The sequence below is a fragment of the Calcarisporiella thermophila genome (assembly GCF_041956535.1).
Source record: "Calcarisporiella thermophila strain CBS 279.70 unplaced genomic scaffold VTP21scaffold_2, whole genome shotgun sequence".
Lineage (NCBI taxonomy): Eukaryota > Fungi > Calcarisporiellomycota > Calcarisporiellomycetes > Calcarisporiellales > Calcarisporiellaceae > Calcarisporiella > Calcarisporiella thermophila.
Window position 1 is genome coordinate 1323947 of NW_027192192.1, and position 20057 is coordinate 1344003.

The following is a 20057-nucleotide window of genomic DNA, read 5'->3' on the forward strand; positions in this document are numbered from 1 at the left end:
GATGTGCTGCTAATTCCGTTCATTTCTACAGAAATAACACCGTCCCGCAGGATCTTACCTCTTCCTGGCCGGTAAATAAATCCAATGGACCTATCATCTTTACTGAAATCAGAGATTGATCGCAAACGCAAGAAGATCGAAGCCGTCAACGGCAATGGACCCAAGAAGAAGTACTATAGTCGTGCAGAACTGGAGAAAATACGGGAGAAGGAGTACCTTGAGGAACAGGAGAGGCTGGAGCGAGAACGCATGGTAAGTCCCTCCAGCCAGACGATGGCTCGGAGATGGGATCCAAAAAGACTCTCATGGCCCTCGTTTCAAAAATAGGAAAAGCTGAGAAAGCGTCTTAAACTGGACGAGAAGGAGGCGAAAGATCAGGGAAGTGAGCATTCGGATGTTGAGGACAAGGAAAAGGAGGATCAGGAGAAAGAGGAGACCGACACATTAAATTTGAAGCCAGAAGAAATCACACGGAGATTACGTGCTCGGGGGCAGCCAATACGCCTTTTTGGCGAGACCGATAAAGAGCGAAAGCTCCGGCTCCGGGCTCTGGAGCTAATTGAAGAGAGGACAGAGGTAATTCAGCTATCTATATTCAAAGGGGCGAATGGCTTTGCCTTGAATAATAATGCTGACACTGTGGATAATTAGGGTCAACGGAATGATTTCATGAGAACGCTCGAGAGTTTGGAATCGGGTATGGAGCTTGAAGTATTGAAGAAGCAGGCCGACTCTGGCGAGGACACCGGTAGTGGCAACGATGAAAAGTCAAAGGAGGATCTGAAGGTATTTTAATTTTGCTCTGCCTTTTCACTCCCAGTTGCTAATATTTCGTATTAGGAATTGCCGATTGACTTGGGTTTATTACGCACCGAGCCAGACAAGTTATATGGATTAATATATGTATATTTAAAGGTATGTAATCTATACTATCGCAAAGGGCCTGTGTGGATTGTCAATAAACACCTTTCCCTTTACTTTATTTTCTGTTTAGCGTCGCTTAAAAGACTGGGAGCAATATATGAAAGACCGACCAGGTAGGGCATTGCATCTTTGAGAGAGCTCAGTCTTGGGAACCTTCTAATGACTCCTCCACTATTTGCTGTAGATCACGTAAAGCATAGCACTCAGGGCAAACTTCAAGCAGCCATGCAGAAACAGTCCGAGCAATATATGAAGCCGCTTTTCAGAAGACTGAAGACAAAGGTATGCTTTCTTTACTTCGTAGCAATTCCCTCTGATATTCCTTTTGGAATGGCCCGTTCATCTTTTACCCTCGCATATACTAGGATCTCGAACCCGATGTCTTGGCACGGATTGCTGAGATCACGCACTATATGCAAAACCGCGAGTATATGAATGCGCAAGATTCTTATCTTCGTCTCTCCATTGGCAACGCGCCATGGCCCATTGGAGTAACCATGGTTGGGTATGTGACCCCTAGTCCCTCATGAATTGGGAAAATGCATGCTAACGCGTGTGATTTTTTCTGGGATGGATAGTATTCATGAGCGTTCTGCACGCGAGAAGATTTTCTCGACGCAGGTGGCCCACGTCTTGAACGATGAGACCTCCCGGAAATGGATCCAGTGCATCAAGCGTTTGATGACCTTTTGCCAGCAGAAATATCCCCCGGACACTCATGCCCAATTGGTGGGCTAACCGAGTTTGGTCCTTTGTTGCCAGAGCATAGTTTTTGCATGCATGTAATTTTTCAATAAATATTTCGAGTCCAAAAAAAAGCAAAGAAACGTGTTTTATTTTATAAAAAATGAGACGCAGTCACCTTGGGGCATCCCAACGCTGGTCGTTTTTTGGATGGGGGGGGGGGGGAGGGAAAGGGGAATAGGATGGTTTTGGGGTTTACAGATGGAGCTTGATTAATTCGTCACTGACTCCGGATGGGGTCACGATGCCAAGGTCGGTGAAGAGCAAGGTGATGTAGGAGGGGGGAGTATAGTCTACAGACGGGTTGATGGACTAAAGGGGATGGGAAAGAGCTCGTTAGAAACAATCAACAAGAGTAAGAGGATGGTTCTTATACCTCAAAGCCTTCAATATCCTTCTCGGAGTTGTCGCTCCCCATGCCTTCTAGATTCGGGAACGCCAGGACGTCCGGTGTGCTAGTGGGTAAATCGTACTGATTCAAAGGGAAGAGGCGGACAAACTTGTAACTATGTGAAGTAAAATCAGGTTTGGAGGTTAAATAAAAAAGAACTCGACGGTAGGAAAGACTGCGAGCCTCACCTCTCTGCAACGGCATAGAAAGGCTTGTTGGCCTCCTTTGCCACGACTGCAATCTGATAGGTGCCAATCTGGTTGATCAAGCCGCCATTTTCCACGACTCCTTCTGCCCCCACTAATACCATATCCACCTTATGAATGATATACCCCACCGCAGAGTCCAAGACAACCGTGGAGGGGATTCCGTGTTTTCGCAAGACTTTCGCCGCCTTCAGCCTGATACAAGTTGGAGAGTGTAAGTGGAACTCCAGTATATTGAAACGAATAGATATCCATCACATGGGCGGAAACGGAGAGGACCAAGGGCACTTACCCTGCAGAAGACGGCCGTGATTCCGTCACATACACCTTGAATCGTTTGTTGGATTGTGCGGCTCTGAGCAGCAAGCCCATAACTACCCTTGAGTACGAATGGATAAGGATAACCTAAGGGGAAAAGATAGAGGGAAGTTCGAGGGGAAAATGCAATTAGGATCAACCTCTGATAGAGCATCTATTATTTTTATATAAATACAGCATCATCCTTGATGAATTGTTCGCCGAATTCTGCGACTTTATCACGACAAGCAGCCGCACGAGCAACAATGAATTCTCCTCGTGAGATGAGATGCTTCTTAAGCGCATCAAAATCCTACAGAGAACAACACCGTTGTAAGCCTCGGGAAGCAATAAAAAATAAATTACTCAAACAGCGGATGCGAAATGTTATACCATAAGGTCATGAAACACACGCGTGACAAATTGCATGAACACATCACATCCTGCCGAGAGGGATATTGAGTTTCGTGTAGAGGATTTGAGTGTTTGAATGGCGTTTTTTAGTGTGTCCATGAGCTCTGCGGATGTGGTAGCTGTGTTATGGAAAAGTGGTAAATAAGCACAAGGGATTGGGAAATATTAAAGAGGAAGAGACGGGAAATACCTTCACTCTGTTTGACAAACTCAACAAGAGACTCAATGGCGGCTACAGGCATCGGAACATCCTAGACGAGGCAACCAAAATAAAACAATAAAATCTCGCACATACGAGGTCACGATCTCGAGGGAACCTACCGGATCCTCGCTAAGGAAGCGCCTATAACACTGTACGATATCGAATTTGTCTGCCAATCAAGAGCCAGTTAGCATATTTGACATCAGCATTGCGGGTTATATAAGCTCCATTTTACCTGCCATGATGCCTCGGTTTTTACAAATAGGTCGAGTTTTCTAATTCATGATGACTGCTTTCAGTTAATTGAGGAATGTGCTGCGACACAACTCCTGGCTATCATTCGACGCGACTTATTTTTATATTTTTTTTTGGGTTTAAGAAATCTTCTGCATTCCACACACACTCTAACTTCCATTCCTAATCTAATTTCCCCATACTCCTTATACAGTTGTCCTTTTAACTAATCCTAATCCAGTTTTGTCTCTATTTTCTCGTGCTATTCTATCATCAATCGGAAATTGGCCGGGATGAGCGACATATCAGACGATGATGCATATAAAATAGTGTCTGATGAAGATGACGACGTCTATCAGGACGATGAACCTGCAACGAAAAAGGTAAATGGAGGGAAATCTAGATACTCATGTCTAGATCAGATTAGTTCCTTAGTTCATTCTGCTTGAATATTCTCACTTATCCTGTCCATGTTCTTTGCGGACGACAGAGGGCCACGGGGAAGAATAAGGTCACCAAAGCCAAAGCCAATGGCGATTCGGAAAACGTAAAGCCGCGGGTCATCAAGCGCAAACAAGCCAAAAAATCGGAAGATCCCGAACTAAATGCTAATGCAGGCGTTGGCGAGGACGGGAATGCCGAGAGCCCACCGAAGCCCAAGGCCAAAGCCGCCGCAAAACCCCGCGCAAAGAAAGCCACCGGGCCAAAGGCTGCCGCTGGTAAGAAGAAAACCTCTGCGCTAGAGGATGGGAATGCTGGTGCAGAAAGTGAAGAGTCAGATGATTCCGATTTCAAATTTGCGGAAAAGGAAACCGTTCTGGAAAGAAATATTGGTTCTGCAGCCGATGATAAACGCACCGTTGAGGAAATCTACCAAAAGAAGACGCCGCTGGAACACATTTTGCTTCGCCCGGACACCTACATTGGATCGGTGGAGCACATTAAGCAAGAAATGTGGGTCCTAGATTCGGAAGAGAAACATATGAAAAAACGAGAAATAGAATATGTTCCTGGCTTGTACAAAATCGTAGACGAAATCATTGTTAATGCTGCTGACAATAAGGTATTAGCTAGACCGCTTGGCCATTTTTCTGACTGCATGTTCTAGTTTAACACACTCCATCGCCTACGCTATCTTTTATAGATTCGTGATCCTGGAATGAACAAGATTAAGGTCGATATTGATCGAGAAAAGAACGTAATTAGCGTCTACAATAATGGCAAAGGGATTCCTGTCCAGATCCACAAGGAAGCGGGGGTCTATGTCCCTGAGTTTATTTTTGGGCACTTGCTCACCTCCTCCAACTATAACGATTCAGAAAAGAAATTAACCGGTGGTCGTAATGGATATGGTGCCAAACTCGCCAATATTTTCAGTACTGAATTTATCGTTGAAACTGCCGATCTCACGAATGGCAAATCTTTCAAGCAAATCTTCTCCGATAACATGTCCAAAAAGACAAAACCAGTCGTCAAGGACTACAAGGGAAAGGAGGAGTTTACCAAGATCACTTTTAAGCCAGACCTTGCAAAGTTCGGAATGACTGAGCTGGACTCGGACTTTGAGTCTCTCATCAAAAAGCGTGTCTATGACCTTGCTGGCACGGTACGTGATGTCAAAGTATTCCTTAATAACGAGCAGATCAAGATCAAGAACTTCCAAAAATACGTGGAATTCTATCTCCAATCTACCAAGAATGGGTCCGCAGGGGAAGAGAGTACCCAAAGAAAACCAATCCTTTTATACGAGTGTGACCGCTGGGAAATTGCCCTGTCCGTTTCTGAAGGCCAATTTGAACAGGTAGGCTGGGATCAGTGTGATTTTATCTCCTCTCCGTTCGGCTTATAGAATGGGTCAACTGTTTTAATAGGTCAGTTTTGTGAACAGCATATGCACAACCAAAGGGGGCACGCACGTCAATCATATCGCGGACCAGATAGTGGACTATATAAAGAACAGTGCGAAAATGAAACTTAAGCCATTTCAGATTAAAAGCCAAATGTGGGTTTTCGTCAATTGTCTTATCGAGAATCCATCATTCGATTCACAGACCAAAGACACTCTGACCTTGGTTCATCGCAAGTTCGGTTCGACCTGTGTGATCCCGCCTGAAAAACTGAAAAAAGGTAATTGTTCATCAGCTTAATTTTGTCTTTCCCTTTCCTTTCTTTTAATACTTTATCTTCCATTGACCTTCCTCCAAAAAATTCCTGGACAGTACTAAAATCGGAGCTACTCGAAAATATTGACTCTATGGCAAAGTTTAAACAAGAACAAGAAAAGAAGAAAACAGACGGTGCCAAGAGATCCAGGTATTCCTCTTAGTTTAGTGCATTTAAAATATATAGAGTCGCTATAATCGATGATATTATTATTCCCTAAGGATCACGGGTATCCCGAAGCTTGACGACGCCAACAATGCCGGCACTAGGAGGGCCAAAGATTGCACCCTCATTCTCACTGAAGGAGACTCCGCCAAGGCACTCGCCGTTGCTGGCCTCAGTGAGGTGGGACGAGACGATTTTGGAGTGTTTCCACTTCGTGGAAAGTTGTTAAACGTGCGCGAAGCTTCCCACACACAAGTCATTAATAATCAAGAGATCAACCATATCAAGAGAATTCTTGGTTTGAAGCATGGGATAAAATACACTTCAACCGACGAACTCCGCTATGGAAAGTTGATGATCATGACCGATCAGGTCAGCACGAAGTTTCATTCAAACGCTGATGTTTCCATGCGCTAATGGCTTTTGTATGGTTATTATTTTTGCGCACAGGATCATGATGGTTCTCACATCAAGGGTTTGATCATCAACTTTTTGGACCACTTCTATCCCTCACTTTTGGAGCTGGACTTCTTGGACGAATTTATCACCCCTATCGTCAGGGTAACAAATTGAGTCGTCTCACTCCCCATCTTTAAATATTTTAGTTAATGCAACGTTTTTATAAATAGGTTACAAAGGGGAATCAGGATCAAGCATTTTTCACAATGGTTGAATTCGAACAATGGAAAGAGAGTCAACCTGATGGGGGAAAGAGTTGGAAAATCAAATACTATAAGGCAATCTTTGATCTATAAATAGAGTGCTCCTTAGGATTTCTTACCTCTTCCATTTCAATTCCCATAGGGTCTCGGAACTAGCACCAACAAAGATGCAAAGAATTATTTTTCAAATCTAAATATACATCGAAAAAGGTTTGAGCCGGTCACTCCGACGGATCGCCAAATGATCGATCTTGCCTTCAACAAAAAGAAAGCAGACGAGCGTAAAGAATGGTTGCGCCAATACCAAGTAAATATAGTACTGTGCTCTTTGCTTGCGCCGCCTTGACATTCATTTTTTATCTTATCAGGCTTTCTCGTACATGGATCACACTGAAAGCTCCATTTCCATCTCCGACTTTGTCAATAAAGAGCTGATTCATTTCAGTATGGCAGACAATGTCCGCTCTATCCCCTCGATGGTAGATGGTCTCAAACCCGGTCAACGCAAAGTCATGTACGGAGCAATCAAAAAGAAGATCAGGGATGAAATTAAGGTGAAGATCCTCTGGCTACGCGAAGTGTTCCTCCAACACCTTTTAATCTGCCCTCAATCTAGGTCCTGCAACTACAAGGTTATATCTCCGAACAGACCGCCTACCACCACGGTGACGCAAGTTTGAATGCGACTATTGTTGGCCTTGCCCAAAAGTTTGTTGGGAGCAACAACATCAACTTGCTTGAGCCGATCGGACAATTCGGTACCCGGTACAAGGTAATATATCTTCTGCTAACTTGAGGTTTTTTTTTTTACAAAAAAAGTAAAATGATTTCTCCTAAAATTTGAATTTATCAGGGGGGTAAAAATGCTGCTAGTGCTCGTTACATTAGCACAGCGCTCTCTCCTTTGGCCCGTAAACTCCTTCACCCTTCGGATGATAATCTTCTCGAGTATCTGAACGAAGACAATCTCTCCATTGAACCTAAATGGTAGGGCAAGTCATATGGCTTTCTCTGGACGCGGTTTGATAATGACTGTTATACTAGGTATGTACCGGTCATCCCCCTAGTGCTTATTAACGGCTCCGAGGGCATTGGTACGGGCTGGAGTTCGTTCATCCCCAACTACAACCCTGAAGATATCATCGACAATATTAAACGGCTGTTAAGAGGCGAAGAGATGGTCCCCATGCATCCATGGTACCGCGGCTACAAGGTAGACTCTGAGCGTAATGTTCTTGGTTGATTGAGTGCCTCATCCCGTTGTTCACCCAACTCAAATAGGGCAAAATCGAGCGGTTTGACAATAAATCCTACAAAGTCACCGGAATCATAGAGAAAAGGGAGGAGAATATCCTGGAAATCACGGAGTTGCCTATTCGCGTATGGACCGAAAATTATAAAGAACAGCTGGAGCTGTGGATTGCAGGCACCGACAAGCAGGGTGCCATTATCAAGGTTTTCTATGACAGAATAGGTGAATTGGCGAATGGGTATTAACGCGAATTTCCACCATTGCTAGGATTACAAGGAGATAGGTGTGGACGACAAGATTCATTTCGAACTCAAACTGACCGATGAACAGATGCGGAAAGCGGAAGAGGATGGGCTCGAGAAAACCTTTAAATTGTCCACGACCTTGTCCATGAATAACATGGTTTGCTTTGACAAGGAGGGCCGAATAAAGAAGTATCAATCGGTCGAGGAGATCCTACAAGAGTTCTACGATATTCGATTCGAATATTACCAGAGGCGAAAGGCAAGTGAAAAAGCAGGAAACAAAGTTACAAGTGGACCATATCCACTCATCGCTCATTTACTATATAGCAAAAATTGTTGGATAAGTTCCGTGAGGATTACAAGATCCTTGACAACCGTGCTCGCTTTATTCTTATGGTGATCCAAGGGAAACTCATCATCGCGAACCGCAAGGAGGCAGACGTTGTTGCCGATCTACGCGCCCATAAGTTTGACCCAGTCCATGCTTCCAATGAGCAAGGGGAGGAGGAGGAGGGCGAGGACGAGGGAGAGCAGAAAAAATCGCGCGACCACGGTTATAATTACCTGCTATCTATGCAGATGAGGAGTATGACCATCGAAAGGGTTAGTAATTTATTGGGCTCGGTAAGCCTCGTTAGAAAGCCTGAGAGAAGACTAAAACTCTCCCCTGTTCTCGCCACAGGTTGAGAAACTGATGAAAGAGAAAGAAGCCAAGCAGCGGGAGTTGGACGCACTGATTCCCCTGACGGTGGCCGATTTATGGACCCGTGATTTGGACGATTTCTTGGAGGAGTGGAAGGTGAGTGAAGATCAAGCCCATCTCTTGTAACCTCTTAGACGCTTACATCGTGAAACCACACAGGCCGAGCTAGAGCGTGACAGACTGGCCGAGCTCAGTGCAACTTCGAATAAAAAGGGCAAGCGTGCCCGGAAATCGTACACAAAGTCTACGGCAAAAAAGGCGGCTAAGCCAAGTGTAAGCGCAGCGAGCAAACTTCAAGCCACTCTGGACTCCCTGTTCTTTTCCTCCGCCGCCTCGGGAGCTGCTGCAAGCCCGTCCCTATCAGCGGAAAATGCCGACAGCAGTGCTATATCTCTGCCTGATTCACCGGTGGTCAAACAAGAGCCTGTTGACCAGAAACCTTCGGAGGCGAAACTGGTAAAAGCGACCAAGCGAGCACCCAAGCAGCCGAGGCAACCCAAAGCTACCGCACCCAAGGCCCAAGCCCTCAAGGAGTCTGACGATGAGACCGAGAAGAGCTCAGAGCCACCGGCCCCTCGCCCTCAGAGAGCTCGCAAGAAGATGGTAAGTGAACCAATTTACATTTATGTTCACCCTGCCGCTAAGTGAAGTTGGTTGTAGACGTACATGGAAATCTCCGAGTTGGACGATGATGCAAACCTTCCTATCAATAAGGATGACGAGGACGACGACTTTGTCGATAACGGCGACGACAACGATTTTGACTATGACTTTTAGAGGCGCTGCAAATGCATAGCATCTGCTCTTTCCTCTCCTATGCTCTCCACATCCCATGTATTTCCCCCTCTCTTAGATGCTGAGTACAATTTAGTGTGTTTGTTTATATTTGCATATTTTCCCCCCACCATCTTTTTCGTATATGCTGATGAACTAGTTTTGAGAATAATAAATGATTTGTGCATATGTCTCGGCTCGTCCCCAAAGAACCCGCCCTTGCCCCTTGGTCTCGAGGGAACAGAGGCGCGGGATTAAGGTTAGGCGTGATAGCTGGGCGTGCCCGTGGAGAGCGGCCACGTCCATTGGTCTGCCTGTCGAATATACAGAGCATTACGCAATCGATATCAAGAATATAAGAATCTCCTCATGGTCGCTTCCGCTCCTCCACCTGATCTATACATCGACCCCAAGCTCGCCTCAGGCCGCCATAGGCTGGCGATGGCTCAGTCATATGGGAAATTTTTATGGCTGACTGGGCTCGAAACTCCGCGCTTGGCCGCCGGCTAGGGCGCGAGAGAACGAAGGGCTGAGCTTCCGCGACTTCCTAACTGGGCTGACCCTTGGGGTACAGCGGCCGAATTCAAGGTTTGTCATATTTCATTTTGGGTCGCATTTGGGACCACTCAGCTCAGATTCGTCAGTGTGGGGAGGGCCTTTGCCCGTAAAATCGGCCAAGTCCTATATAGCAGCCTCTCCACCCAACTTTTTTTAGGGTTCTCCGTCTCATTAGCTTACCATTTTTTTAATGTCATTTCGGAAAATTGGAACTAACATAACCGTTGTGGGCGCAGGCGTCATTGGCCTCACCACTGCAGTACTGTTGCAGCGCCACGGCCACAATGTGACGATTGTTGCCGCGCATTTCCCAGGCGATTACTCCATCGAGTACACCTCTCCTTGGGCGGGTAATGCCATGTCAATGTTGTGAGGCTGCAGCCAAGAATATTAACCGGGGCCTAATAAAATAGGTGGTAACTGGATGTCCATCGCCGGCATCTCCAACAAAAAGTACCAGAGTGAGTATCCCCCTTGCATGCCGGCGCAAATTTATGGAATGAGGCTGACTCGACTGCTTGTTCCGAAATATGCATGTAGAATTTGATGCTGTCACATTCCATAAATTCTTGGAGCTCGCAGAGAAAAATGAGACCGGCATTATGCGAGTTAAGGGAACTTTGTACTTAGACGTTGCGGCAAGGGACAGAGAGTGGTATCGTGAGCTTGTTCCCGATGTAATTAGCGCGAATTGAAGCATCAAAACTTCGAGACATTTGACCTACTGCTTGCCCTTTTTTCTTATCGTGACTAGTTTAGAGAGATTCCTTCGAATGAGTTACCCGAGGGGGCTGCGTATGGCATATCTTACACCACAGGTGGGGGCTATATCTTTCCTTCTTTTAGTTAGGGCTGTACTCTTGCTAACCCCTCTTCCTCTAGTTACAATAAATACAAGAACTTATCTCAAATATCTTCTGAATCAATTCCTTGCCAATGGCGGACAGACTCGCAAGGTTAAACTCGATCATCTGCTTGAAGCGGCTGAAGCCTCAACCGATGTAGTGGTGAATTGTACGGGCATTGGCGCGAGGACACTGGGCGGAGTCAATGATTATCTTGTATACCCGACAAGTGGACAAGTAGTGCTTGTGCACGCTCCGCATGTGAAGGAGACGATCATTCGAGAGGGTAATGCCGCATTGATTAGTGTGATCTGATCCGCCCTTACCTTGGGGGGTTTATATTAGGAGTGGACTATGTCAGCTATATCATCCCCCGAAAGGATGGCGAGGTTGTCTGCGGAGGAACTCGAGACGCCTATAATAGGTAGACCCAATCCTATTCTTGGCTTCATCTTCTTTTTCTTTTTCCTTACTCTTGTTCGGCCCTTTCCTCTCTTCTAGTGGCGATGTTCCAAACGAAGACACGACGCGTGCGATTCTCCAACGGTGCTGCAAACTCTACCCTCCGCTTGCTCACGGAAAGGGCCCAGACTCCTTGGAGATCTTGAAGACATACGTTGGGCATAGACCCACTCGCATTGGGGACATCCGACAGGAGATTGTTCATCAAAGTATATACTGAAAAGACTTGCTCTGGGCTTTTTAATCGAGTTGTAGCTAACCTTCTTACCCAGCTACTCCTAACGGTAAGCAGATCATTGTTGCTCACCATTATGGCCACGGCGGTTACGGCTATCAATCAAGTTGGGGCTCCTCGCAGGAGATAGTTGACATGATAGAGGAAGCACTCCGAGAAACTCGGGCAAGCAAACCCAAGCTTTAAGTTTGCCGACGCATGATTTATATGCTAAAAGCGGCCGGCAGATTTTTTTGTTGTATTGTTATTGTGGTGTGTTTTTATTTTTGTTTTTCTCTCTGGCTAATGAAGCATCTAATGGGGGGACCGAGGAGCGGACGGCATTAAATTATGTATCTTTCGGCAATTAACAAAGAACACAAAAACTTTCAGCGACATCTTGACGACATTCGATGAGCCTAAATGTACGATAAAAAGAGAAATGCTTTTGTAAACCCGTCCAACTCTTTCCCAATATCCTATAGGTATACTCGTGATACTTCGAGTCTTTGTTCGAAGTAATTTTCTAAATTTCTGAAAGCATTTTCCTTCTAGAATGGTGACACGACTGCGGAAGGCTTGTTTTGTGTAACATGTGGCTCGGCGGCAATGGAGTATAAAGTGCCAGCTCTCCATGAGAACGAGGTGTCCAACAACCTTAAGATTAATACATATAATCTTCAAATGAGTCAAGACCCATCTCAAGGACATCACGGCTCTATGCCGCCTCCCTCATCAGGACAGCAATATCCTCCGTCAGGCTACCCTCCCTACCAGGGCTACCCTCCACCCCCACAACAAAATCCGAGTTCTCATTACCCGGCTCCGGGTCAAGGCCCCTATGCTCCTCCTTCTCACCCTCCCCCTCCTCCTGCTAGCCAGGGCTCGTATTCCGCTTCTCCTTACCCACCACCCGGCCAGGCTCCGTATCCACCCCCCTCTAATTCTCCCTCTGGTCCTAGCATCTACCCACCGCCTTCTCATCCCCCTCCTGGCCAAGCTTCATACCCTCCTCCTCATCCACCGCCCGCACAGGGCGCATACCCCCCTCCCTCGTACCCGCCTCCTAATCAAAGCCCATACCCGCCTCCTAACCAAAGCCCCTATCCCCCTCCGCAGCACCCACCTTCCGTCCCAGGTAGTGCTACTTTTTCCTATCCTCCTCCGCCAACCCAAGCCCCAGGGAATGCAGCCTATGGTGTGCAGTATCCTCCCGCGACACCAATGACGTCAATGCCTACGCCTGTGCCTAGTGCAGGGCCAACGACAATGCCCAGTGGCACCGCACCTGTCGCTGCTCCCGCTGCTCCGTGTCCTCCCCCAGATCACGACGCGAAAATCATCCGTGATGCTTGCAAGGGCATTGGATGCGACGAGAGAGCTATTATTAATGTCATAGGTAGGGAAGAAAATTCAAATACTTCTTTTCTTGTTGGTAAAGGCTGGAAAAACTGATTTCTTTTGTTGTTAAAAATAGCCAATAGAACTCCACAACAGAATCAAGCCATTGCAGAGGCCTACCGGCGGCTGTTCGCCAAGGATTTAATCAAGGTCTTGGAGTCGGAACTGAGGGATCCACTGGAGCGAGCCATCCTCGGACTGTTCCTAGAGCCAATGGCCTACGATGCCCGCGAAATATTTAATGTAATTTACAATTTTTTTTTTTTCATCCGATTTATTTTTATTTTCGATATTCATCTCGTGATTTTGTAACTTAGGCATGCAAAGGGTTTGGCACCAACGAGGCTGCTCTCATCGAAATCCTAGCGCTGCGCTCTAACAATGAAATCCGCCATCTCACCGCCCTGCTCAAAACCTCGCACTCCAAGGATCTCTCGAAGCTAATGAAAAGCGAGCTCTCTGGGAAGCTGGAGGACATGTTCCTTGCACTTGCCAAGGCGGAGCGCGACGAGCGTCCCGTGCCTGATCCGCAGCACGTCAACACGGACGTGGAGAATCTCTATCGCGCTGCACAGGGATTCATACTGAACGAGACTCCGTTCATCGTGGTATTTGCACATCGGAGTGAGGCCCAGCTCCGGGCCATCTTCCAGGAGTACAAGAGGAAATACGGCAAGGACCTATACGAGGTGATCGACAAAAAGTTCAGCGGCCATCTTCGGAAGACCCTCCTCACCATCCACTCGCTGGTGCAATCACGGCCTGAGGCGGTGGCCACGCAGATTGAAGAGACCATGAAAGGGGTCAGCTATCGGGAGAGCAACCTGGCGCGAGTATTGACAAGGCACCGGTACTTGCTGGACCCTGCCTTCTTGGCCCAAGTCAAAGTGGCGTACAAGAAATTGTACGGAAAGGAGTTGCGGAGACGAATTTGTGAGCAGACTGAGGGCCATATGCGGACCTTATACCTAACCCTTTTGAATGAGCCGATATCTTAACCCCTATGGCCGCTTATTGTTGCTGGGTGGTTTTATGATATTCCACCACGTATTCTCGGCTGGGTAAAACATTCAGTTTTTTTTTTTTTAGCAAATTATGGATGGCGCTTGTTCTACTATATATTTAGAAATTTTTTAAAAATACTACTGTGTTCTAATGGCTTATGGTAATTAATTTTTGTGTTCATTTCAATTACGCGTGGTAGTATGGTTTTTCCTCTAGTTTAATGACAAAAAACAAAGTCACAATAATATATATTCAACAGCTACTTAATCAAAAGAGTAATCAATATAAATACAAAACATCCAATTGTGTTAAAAGCTATTTAACTCCACTACCAGAAAAAAAAAGACTTAAATAAAAAAGAAAGAAAGGGAGAGAAAGAGAGGAAAGAGGAGGGGGGATGAAATTAGGATAAATTAATTTTAAATGATAAGGAAAGCTCGCTTCCGTGAGTGAACGTAAAATAGAATGTGAGAAGTATCAGCAGCAAGGATGAAAAATGACAAAAAAAAAAAACAAATAAAAATAAAATAAAAATAGGAATAAAATAAAAGCAAACGTATAAACAGAAACAGATGAAGCGAAGAGATAATTAAGAGAACAGCAAAGTAAATAAAGAATCGTTTTCAACATCCAGTGGTCCTCACTTTTTTATCGGCACCAGCCGGAACAGCGGGACTATATGATGTTGCTGCTTCAGATATGCGAGAATTTGCACACGCTGCTCGTGACTGAACTTGATGCTGGCCATGCGACGCACCGCGCGTGGGCAGTTTAGGCAGAGGAGGAAAGGATATTTCTCATAAAAGGCGTCCTTCAATCCCCACGAATAAGGCATCTAAACGAGTGGTGCAAAAAAAAGTTAGGGTTTCACGCACGGAGCAAGAGCAACTTGCACGTGAAAGGGACTCACCATTGGATCACCTTGACAGGTCGACATTGCTAAGAGATCGTAGCAAACGGCGTCAATGTCGTAGCTGTCCGCAAACATGATCATATTGTCCCTAGAGAGCATAACAAAATGGGAGGCAATACTCGTGAGTATGAGTGAGGGAGGCCAAAATTCAACAAAACAAGTCTTCCAACCTCAAATGTGGACAGGGTATAACGTCGATGCGTTCGTCATGAGGGATCATTTGTTGCAGCACGGTTGGCATGATGGTCTCCGGGATATTTTGTCCTACGCGCAATCTCTGGGCGACCTGTGCAATCGCATCGACAGGCGGGATAGAAACGTTGGGGTCGAGTTTACGATCACACTGGTATTGCAACCGTTGGGAGGTCTGGACCGTGCTTAAGCGCTGCAGTTCAGTCGGAGGTTTGCTTGGGGAAAGGGGAGGATAGACAGGGGGAGATTGCGCTGAAGTAATGTAGGAGAGATTAAAGGCATCTCCAGAGTTTGCTGGAGGCGGGTTTGTGCAGTAGCGAGTCGTTGTAAGCGCCACAGACGTAGAATTTTGCGTCGGCTGAATGGAGGGTAGACACTTGAATGAGGGAGGCGAGCCGGCAGAAGTGGTAGTAGGATCGGGAGGGATGGCGTGTTCGGGATCGAATTCTAGAGGGGATATGGATCCATCGATATCGGTTGAGGTAGGGGATGATGTCAATGGGGCCAGAGAAGAGGGCATAAGATTTGAATTCGCTGATGAACTGGGGGATGACGAGAGGGATGGTGGTGAGAGGGGTCCGGTAGTGATTCGCTGGCCTTTGACATTGGCTGCAGTCAGCCCTCTTAGAAATTCAACCATGCGAACTGTTTCTTCTCCTGATCCCCACAGATATTTCCATCCCTTTTCTATGCGCTCCACTTCCACTCCCAGCTCCTTCACCACGACTGCCAATTTCCGCAGCATCGTGTTTTCCGCATCTATTTGGGCGGTGGACTGTTGCAGTGTCCTAAATTCCAGGGCACGCTGCTCTTCTGTTTCCCTGAGCTTCTGTAGTTGATCCTCGAGTTCCCGCATATGCTTTTCACGGCGTTCCCGGAACGCCCGCTGGGCAGCTCGATTTTGAACTTTGCGCAGTTCAGCGGCATTGGGATTGGGTTTACGACCAGGCTTTTTGCGCTGCGGTAGATCGGGATGCGGGGTATAGCTGGAGTTTGTTGTCACCGGTAATTTAGTAATGGTGGGTGCGGTCGACATCTTTTATTTTTCCGTTGCAAAGAAATCCTTGTTCCGCTCTGTATCCGTTCTGCACAATTTTGCGGATCAAAAGCTTATAAAAATACTGCAAGTCCAAGACTCTTCTCGCAGGCGTCAACAGCAAAATCACAACGGAGCAGCTGGGGGAGGAGATCCTGAAGGTGGGAGGAGGGGCGATGCACTCAGTGAAGCGTAATATAAGGAAAGTTAGTAAACGGAAAGAATCCGAAGGAAGCGTGGAGGCTGGCCGAATGGGAATGAAACCAGAGGCCTGCTTTTGAGAAAGTGGGAAAACTAAAGAAAAGAAGTGGAAAAAACGGAGCCTGGCTGGGATTGGCGAGGATAGCCGACCTCGCTCGTAAAACCGAATGCGACACAACCTATCGAAAGCACAGTCCATCGGGAGCTGATTTGCGTCCAGTTGGTGGTATTGTGCCGCAATCAAAAATAGGGCCGAATATGCGATGGGCGGAACCTGATATCATGAAAAATTCCTCGGCCCCTTTGAAACCAAGTTCAGGAGAGCACTAGGCCGCGTGCATTTCAGAGGTTTCGGTCAACCGAATTGCATTCCGGAGAAAAACAAGTAATATTGGAAAAAAGTGGGAAAAACGTGGAAAAACAGGGAAAATCCAATCGAATCATATGAAAATCTGCATCTGAATTAATCAACACATGGTTTTCCGCGTGGGCGGTCTGCGGCCAGGAGCAGTTGGACGCGAAAACCGTGCGCTCGGCTGCGGAGGGGCGGTTGGTAAAGAGGAGGAGCTTTCGGAGGATGCAGCCGAGGGGGAGGCTGGGAGCTCGTCCCGCAGGTGCTGACCGGTTAGCTCTGCCGGGTCGTTGGTCTCGAGCTTTAGGCTGACCCGAAGACCCGCCTCCGCCTCGAGCGCTTGAAGCACGCAGGCTTTACAGGAAGAGTACAGCATACGCTCACGAATTTTGGACTTGGATGGGCAAGTATACGCAAACACTACAGGCAAAATATGAAGATACATAGAAGAGTATTAAAAAGGAGCAAATTAAAAGCAAACAAACGCGCTCCCGGATTGTTTCCTACCGAATGCTTCCTCGCCTTGATGTGCAAATGCGAATATGCTGTACCGTGGAGATTCGGCCGAAATTGCATTGGCAAGCGCATTTTCATCCGCCGATAAATCGATCTGGGCCGTAGAGTCAAGCTGGATGGTTTCACTTTTAGCGTCGATGGACTATATGGGGACGGTCAGACACGGGGTCAGCCCAGAATGATAGAGAGTAGGCTGGATTCTAGAAAACAATGCGATTACCAATTGGACTAGGTTGTGGTTCCTCTCTTCTTTAATACTCAGAGCCCGGAGAGCGTCCAGAGCATCGGCCGAGAGTGGGAATGTTACCCCTGCAGCATGATTACGTCGCGACGAGGAGGTCAGTAGTTGCTCTGACGCAACTGTTTCCGCATTTTTGACCTCGGCCAATTCTCGCTCTCTTTCCGTAAGTGGAGCCTCAGCGTTCTTGTGGGCAAGGTGTTGGCGATAGCCTTCCAGGGTAAAATCTCTCTGGATAACGCGCGTATATATATATACACGTTAATATCTCGAAGAGGATATTGAGACCGCTGAGGTGGGAAAAACTTACAGCATCGGTTCCGTACATTGCATCGACAAAACGCGAATCTCCCAGTTCCTTAGTGAGAGTTGCGCGTGTAGAGGCATAAAGCATTTTGTCGCGTACCTTTGCTGAGTCAGGGACGTAGCAAAGGAAAATCCATTCGTAATCGACAGCAGAGGCCGACTTAGTGTCCATGCGATAAAGGATGTAGCAGGGAGTCTTTTCCTCGAGTGAGTCATAGACATAAGAAAAATCTTACGTTGAAAGTGTTTAGAGACAAAGAAAATACAGCACTTATAAAGGCAGGAAAAAAAAAACACCTTGTTCCCAGTTATTCTGAACGCGTTCAGTACGACTCACTACCAGAGATTCTGCAATGAAGTAGTTCAAAGATAATGAACATGACACTCTGATTGGGCACTGAATAGAAATGTCATACCATCTCTAATAGAGATGCGGATGAGCCGCACCTCTCCGCTCTTGACGGCATCGGCAAATGTGGATGCTAGCTCCCGTGAGACTACATTAGTGATGAAGAGAACATGGGATGAGCGTGGAGAACCATGACGACATCATGAGCAAAATAGCAGAGCTTGTGTTGTCCCCACCTTGAATTCCACTCTGATGAGACATACCGGCTTTACGCAGTGATGAGGGTCCACAAAGCACCTTTTCATTTTAGATAAATTGGATGGCTTAGCCTCAGGATTTCATAATTGCAAAGGGGAGGAGAGAAGGGCGGCGCGAGGGCGAGATCGAGGCTCTTAGCCGCGTCGATGGGGGCCGTCAGAATCCACCGAGCGTGAAGATCCAAACCAGAGCCGGGCGTGCGTGGGAGAGCAGCCCGCGCTCTATTAGTTAAGGCATTTCGCTTTCCGTTTTTCCTCGAGAGTTTGATGCCCCTCTTCGGGCCGTAAAGTAAAAAGCGGGCTGTATCCAATCGCCGGGGGTTATAGCCGCCCGTGGTCTCTACTCAACGCGTTGCTCGTCTGCACTTTCCTCTATTATTTCCATATTGTTTTCTCGCCTTCCTTTTTTCCTCTTCTTCTCCTTTTCTCCTCTTCTTCTCCCCTTCGGCTAGTCCTTCTCCCCTTCGGCTAGTCCTTCTCGTTGCCCCCGCTCTTGTGGTGGAAAGACGCCTTTCTTCACTCCAGCCCTAGTGCCAGTGAACCTTTGCATTTCCCACAGGGCCTCTGTATGACTTAGCCTCTACGGCTGCAGCAGAAGGAAAGAAGAAAGCCCTTCAAGAGAAATCCCAAGTGTGAAGAAATTTACCTAATCAATTAAACCTATCCCTGACTCTCTTCATCAAATAATCCTGGAGCCCACCCATTGCTCTGCCATCTCCTTGCCACACGCATGGCAACATTCGATCTCGCCACCTTTCCCGTAGCAACCACAGTTGTGCTAGTCGCGTCCCTACTCGACTCCATTTTGGACGCCAACAAGGCGCTTCCCACCTCCGTCATCACCCATTTCCACTCTCGTGCCATCCCCGCCATCTCTGTCCAGGCCTATCTCAATCGCATCCTGAAATTTGCACCGTTCCCAAACGAAGCATTGTTGTCGGTACTGGTCTACTTCGATCGGATTGCAGAGGCTAGCAAAGGGGCGTTTGTCATCAATGCGTACAATGTACACCGATTATTAATTGCCGCTATAGTGGTTGCGTCAAAATATACTTCGGATGTGTTCTATCCAAACACAAGATACGCAAAGGTATGGTTAGGAGAATAGCTAGTGCTATTCGATGTGGTGTTTAACTGACCCTCCCCCTCCTCTCTCTCTTGTATTCCAGGTGGGTGGGTTGCCGCTGCTAGAGTTGAACCAGCTAGAGCTTGAATTCCTCTTCCAGTGTAATTTTGACCTCTATGTCGCTAATGAGGAGTTGCAGGGTTATGGAGAACAGCTGCTTGCCCATGCCTCGCAACACCAGATCGAGCCCATCTATGTACAACCAGCAAATAACACTCACCTTCCTAAAAATCGTCGCGTGTCCTCCTCCTCCTCTCCCCCTCTCTCCTCGGTCGACAAAAGCAAATCTGAAAAATCGGCAGCATCGAATGGCACATTTAAAACGACTGCCTCGATAGCAATAGCAACCAAACCACTAATGCTTACCCCTCCTAATGCTGCCTCCTCATTCTCCTCCTCCTCCGAGAGTCCTATTTCTGTCGCATCTCCTCCTCCACCTCCGGCCCCGCCTCCGCCCGGTAAGCCTCCCTTTCAAATAAGCGGCGCCATCCACGGAGGGGCAGTTGGCGTCGCCAGTCCTCTCAGCCAGCACTCTTCGCCCTCCAGCCGTAGAAAATCAGTAAACCACTATCATCCATATGTGGTCCCAGTATCTTCGGACGTGGTTGGCAGCGGAAGAATCTCCGGTGTTGGTGCGTGGACTGGTTCTTCGTGTTGGAGCGCGATGGAGGAATGAAGTGGCTACGCGATTTTCTTCTTCGCCAGTATAG

The 20057-nt window shown here is 47.1% G+C and overlaps 9 protein-coding genes across 9 annotated transcripts; 6 read left to right on the forward strand and 3 right to left on the reverse strand.

Annotated features, from left to right (window-relative positions):
- Window positions 1–84: 84 nt before the first annotated feature.
- Window positions 85–1662, forward strand: VTP21DRAFT_4674 (uncharacterized protein; the record flags this gene model as incomplete). Its single annotated transcript, XM_069395111.1, has 8 exons — window positions 85–252; window positions 328–576; window positions 652–786; window positions 841–915; window positions 995–1037; window positions 1109–1206; window positions 1290–1429; window positions 1503–1662. The coding sequence occupies 8 exons, from the start codon at window positions 85–87 to the stop codon at window positions 1660–1662; spliced, it is 1068 nt and encodes a 355-aa protein (XP_069256282.1).
- Window positions 1663–1863: 201 nt separating this feature from the next.
- On the reverse strand, window positions 1864–3420 carry VTP21DRAFT_4675 (uncharacterized protein; the record flags this gene model as incomplete). The annotated part of the gene is made up of 9 exons (XM_069395112.1): window positions 1864–1980; window positions 2045–2174; window positions 2248–2460; window positions 2558–2670; window positions 2759–2875; window positions 2956–3095; window positions 3167–3227; window positions 3298–3347; window positions 3414–3420. 9 exons carry the CDS (start codon window positions 3418–3420, stop codon window positions 1864–1866), a joined length of 948 nt encoding a protein of 315 aa, XP_069256283.1.
- A 285-nt stretch (window positions 3421–3705) lies between these two features.
- On the forward strand, window positions 3706–9379 carry VTP21DRAFT_4676 (uncharacterized protein; the record flags this gene model as incomplete). Its single annotated transcript, XM_069395113.1, has 19 exons — window positions 3706–3795; window positions 3903–4475; window positions 4557–5213; window positions 5284–5539; window positions 5632–5725; window positions 5797–6112; window positions 6191–6301; window positions 6370–6477; window positions 6545–6709; window positions 6771–6956; window positions 7019–7174; window positions 7256–7389; window positions 7447–7615; window positions 7684–7857; window positions 7922–8158; window positions 8227–8502; window positions 8582–8698; window positions 8762–9205; window positions 9263–9379. 19 exons carry the CDS (start codon window positions 3706–3708, stop codon window positions 9377–9379), a joined length of 4380 nt encoding a protein of 1459 aa, XP_069256284.1.
- A 185-nt stretch (window positions 9380–9564) lies between these two features.
- On the forward strand, window positions 9565–9886 carry VTP21DRAFT_4677 (uncharacterized protein; the record flags this gene model as incomplete). Its single annotated transcript, XM_069395114.1, has 2 exons — window positions 9565–9635; window positions 9706–9886. The coding sequence occupies 2 exons, from the start codon at window positions 9565–9567 to the stop codon at window positions 9884–9886; spliced, it is 252 nt and encodes an 83-aa protein (XP_069256285.1).
- A 238-nt stretch (window positions 9887–10124) lies between these two features.
- Window positions 10125–11662, forward strand: VTP21DRAFT_4678 (uncharacterized protein; the record flags this gene model as incomplete). Its single annotated transcript, XM_069395115.1, has 8 exons — window positions 10125–10284; window positions 10348–10395; window positions 10475–10611; window positions 10689–10752; window positions 10817–11065; window positions 11125–11203; window positions 11281–11450; window positions 11514–11662. 8 exons carry the CDS (start codon window positions 10125–10127, stop codon window positions 11660–11662), a joined length of 1056 nt encoding a protein of 351 aa, XP_069256286.1.
- A 402-nt stretch (window positions 11663–12064) lies between these two features.
- VTP21DRAFT_4679 (uncharacterized protein) lies at window positions 12065–13854 on the forward strand (the record flags this gene model as incomplete). Its single annotated transcript, XM_069395116.1, has 3 exons — window positions 12065–12854; window positions 12933–13099; window positions 13174–13854. The coding sequence occupies 3 exons, from the start codon at window positions 12065–12067 to the stop codon at window positions 13852–13854; spliced, it is 1638 nt and encodes a 545-aa protein (XP_069256287.1).
- Window positions 13855–14501: 647 nt separating this feature from the next.
- Window positions 14502–16002, reverse strand: VTP21DRAFT_4680 (uncharacterized protein; the record flags this gene model as incomplete). Its single annotated transcript, XM_069395118.1, has 3 exons — window positions 14502–14696; window positions 14772–14862; window positions 14945–16002. The coding sequence occupies 3 exons, from the start codon at window positions 16000–16002 to the stop codon at window positions 14502–14504; spliced, it is 1344 nt and encodes a 447-aa protein (XP_069256288.1).
- Window positions 16003–16670: 668 nt separating this feature from the next.
- On the reverse strand, window positions 16671–18225 carry VTP21DRAFT_4681 (uncharacterized protein; the record flags this gene model as incomplete). Its single annotated transcript, XM_069395119.1, has 7 exons — window positions 16671–16975; window positions 17063–17213; window positions 17292–17540; window positions 17620–17846; window positions 17913–17963; window positions 18032–18112; window positions 18201–18225. The coding sequence occupies 7 exons, from the start codon at window positions 18223–18225 to the stop codon at window positions 16671–16673; spliced, it is 1089 nt and encodes a 362-aa protein (XP_069256289.1).
- A 726-nt stretch (window positions 18226–18951) lies between these two features.
- Window positions 18952–20023, forward strand: VTP21DRAFT_4682 (uncharacterized protein; the record flags this gene model as incomplete). Its single annotated transcript, XM_069395120.1, has 2 exons — window positions 18952–19311; window positions 19391–20023. 2 exons carry the CDS (start codon window positions 18952–18954, stop codon window positions 20021–20023), a joined length of 993 nt encoding a protein of 330 aa, XP_069256290.1.
- Window positions 20024–20057: the final 34 nt, after the last annotated feature.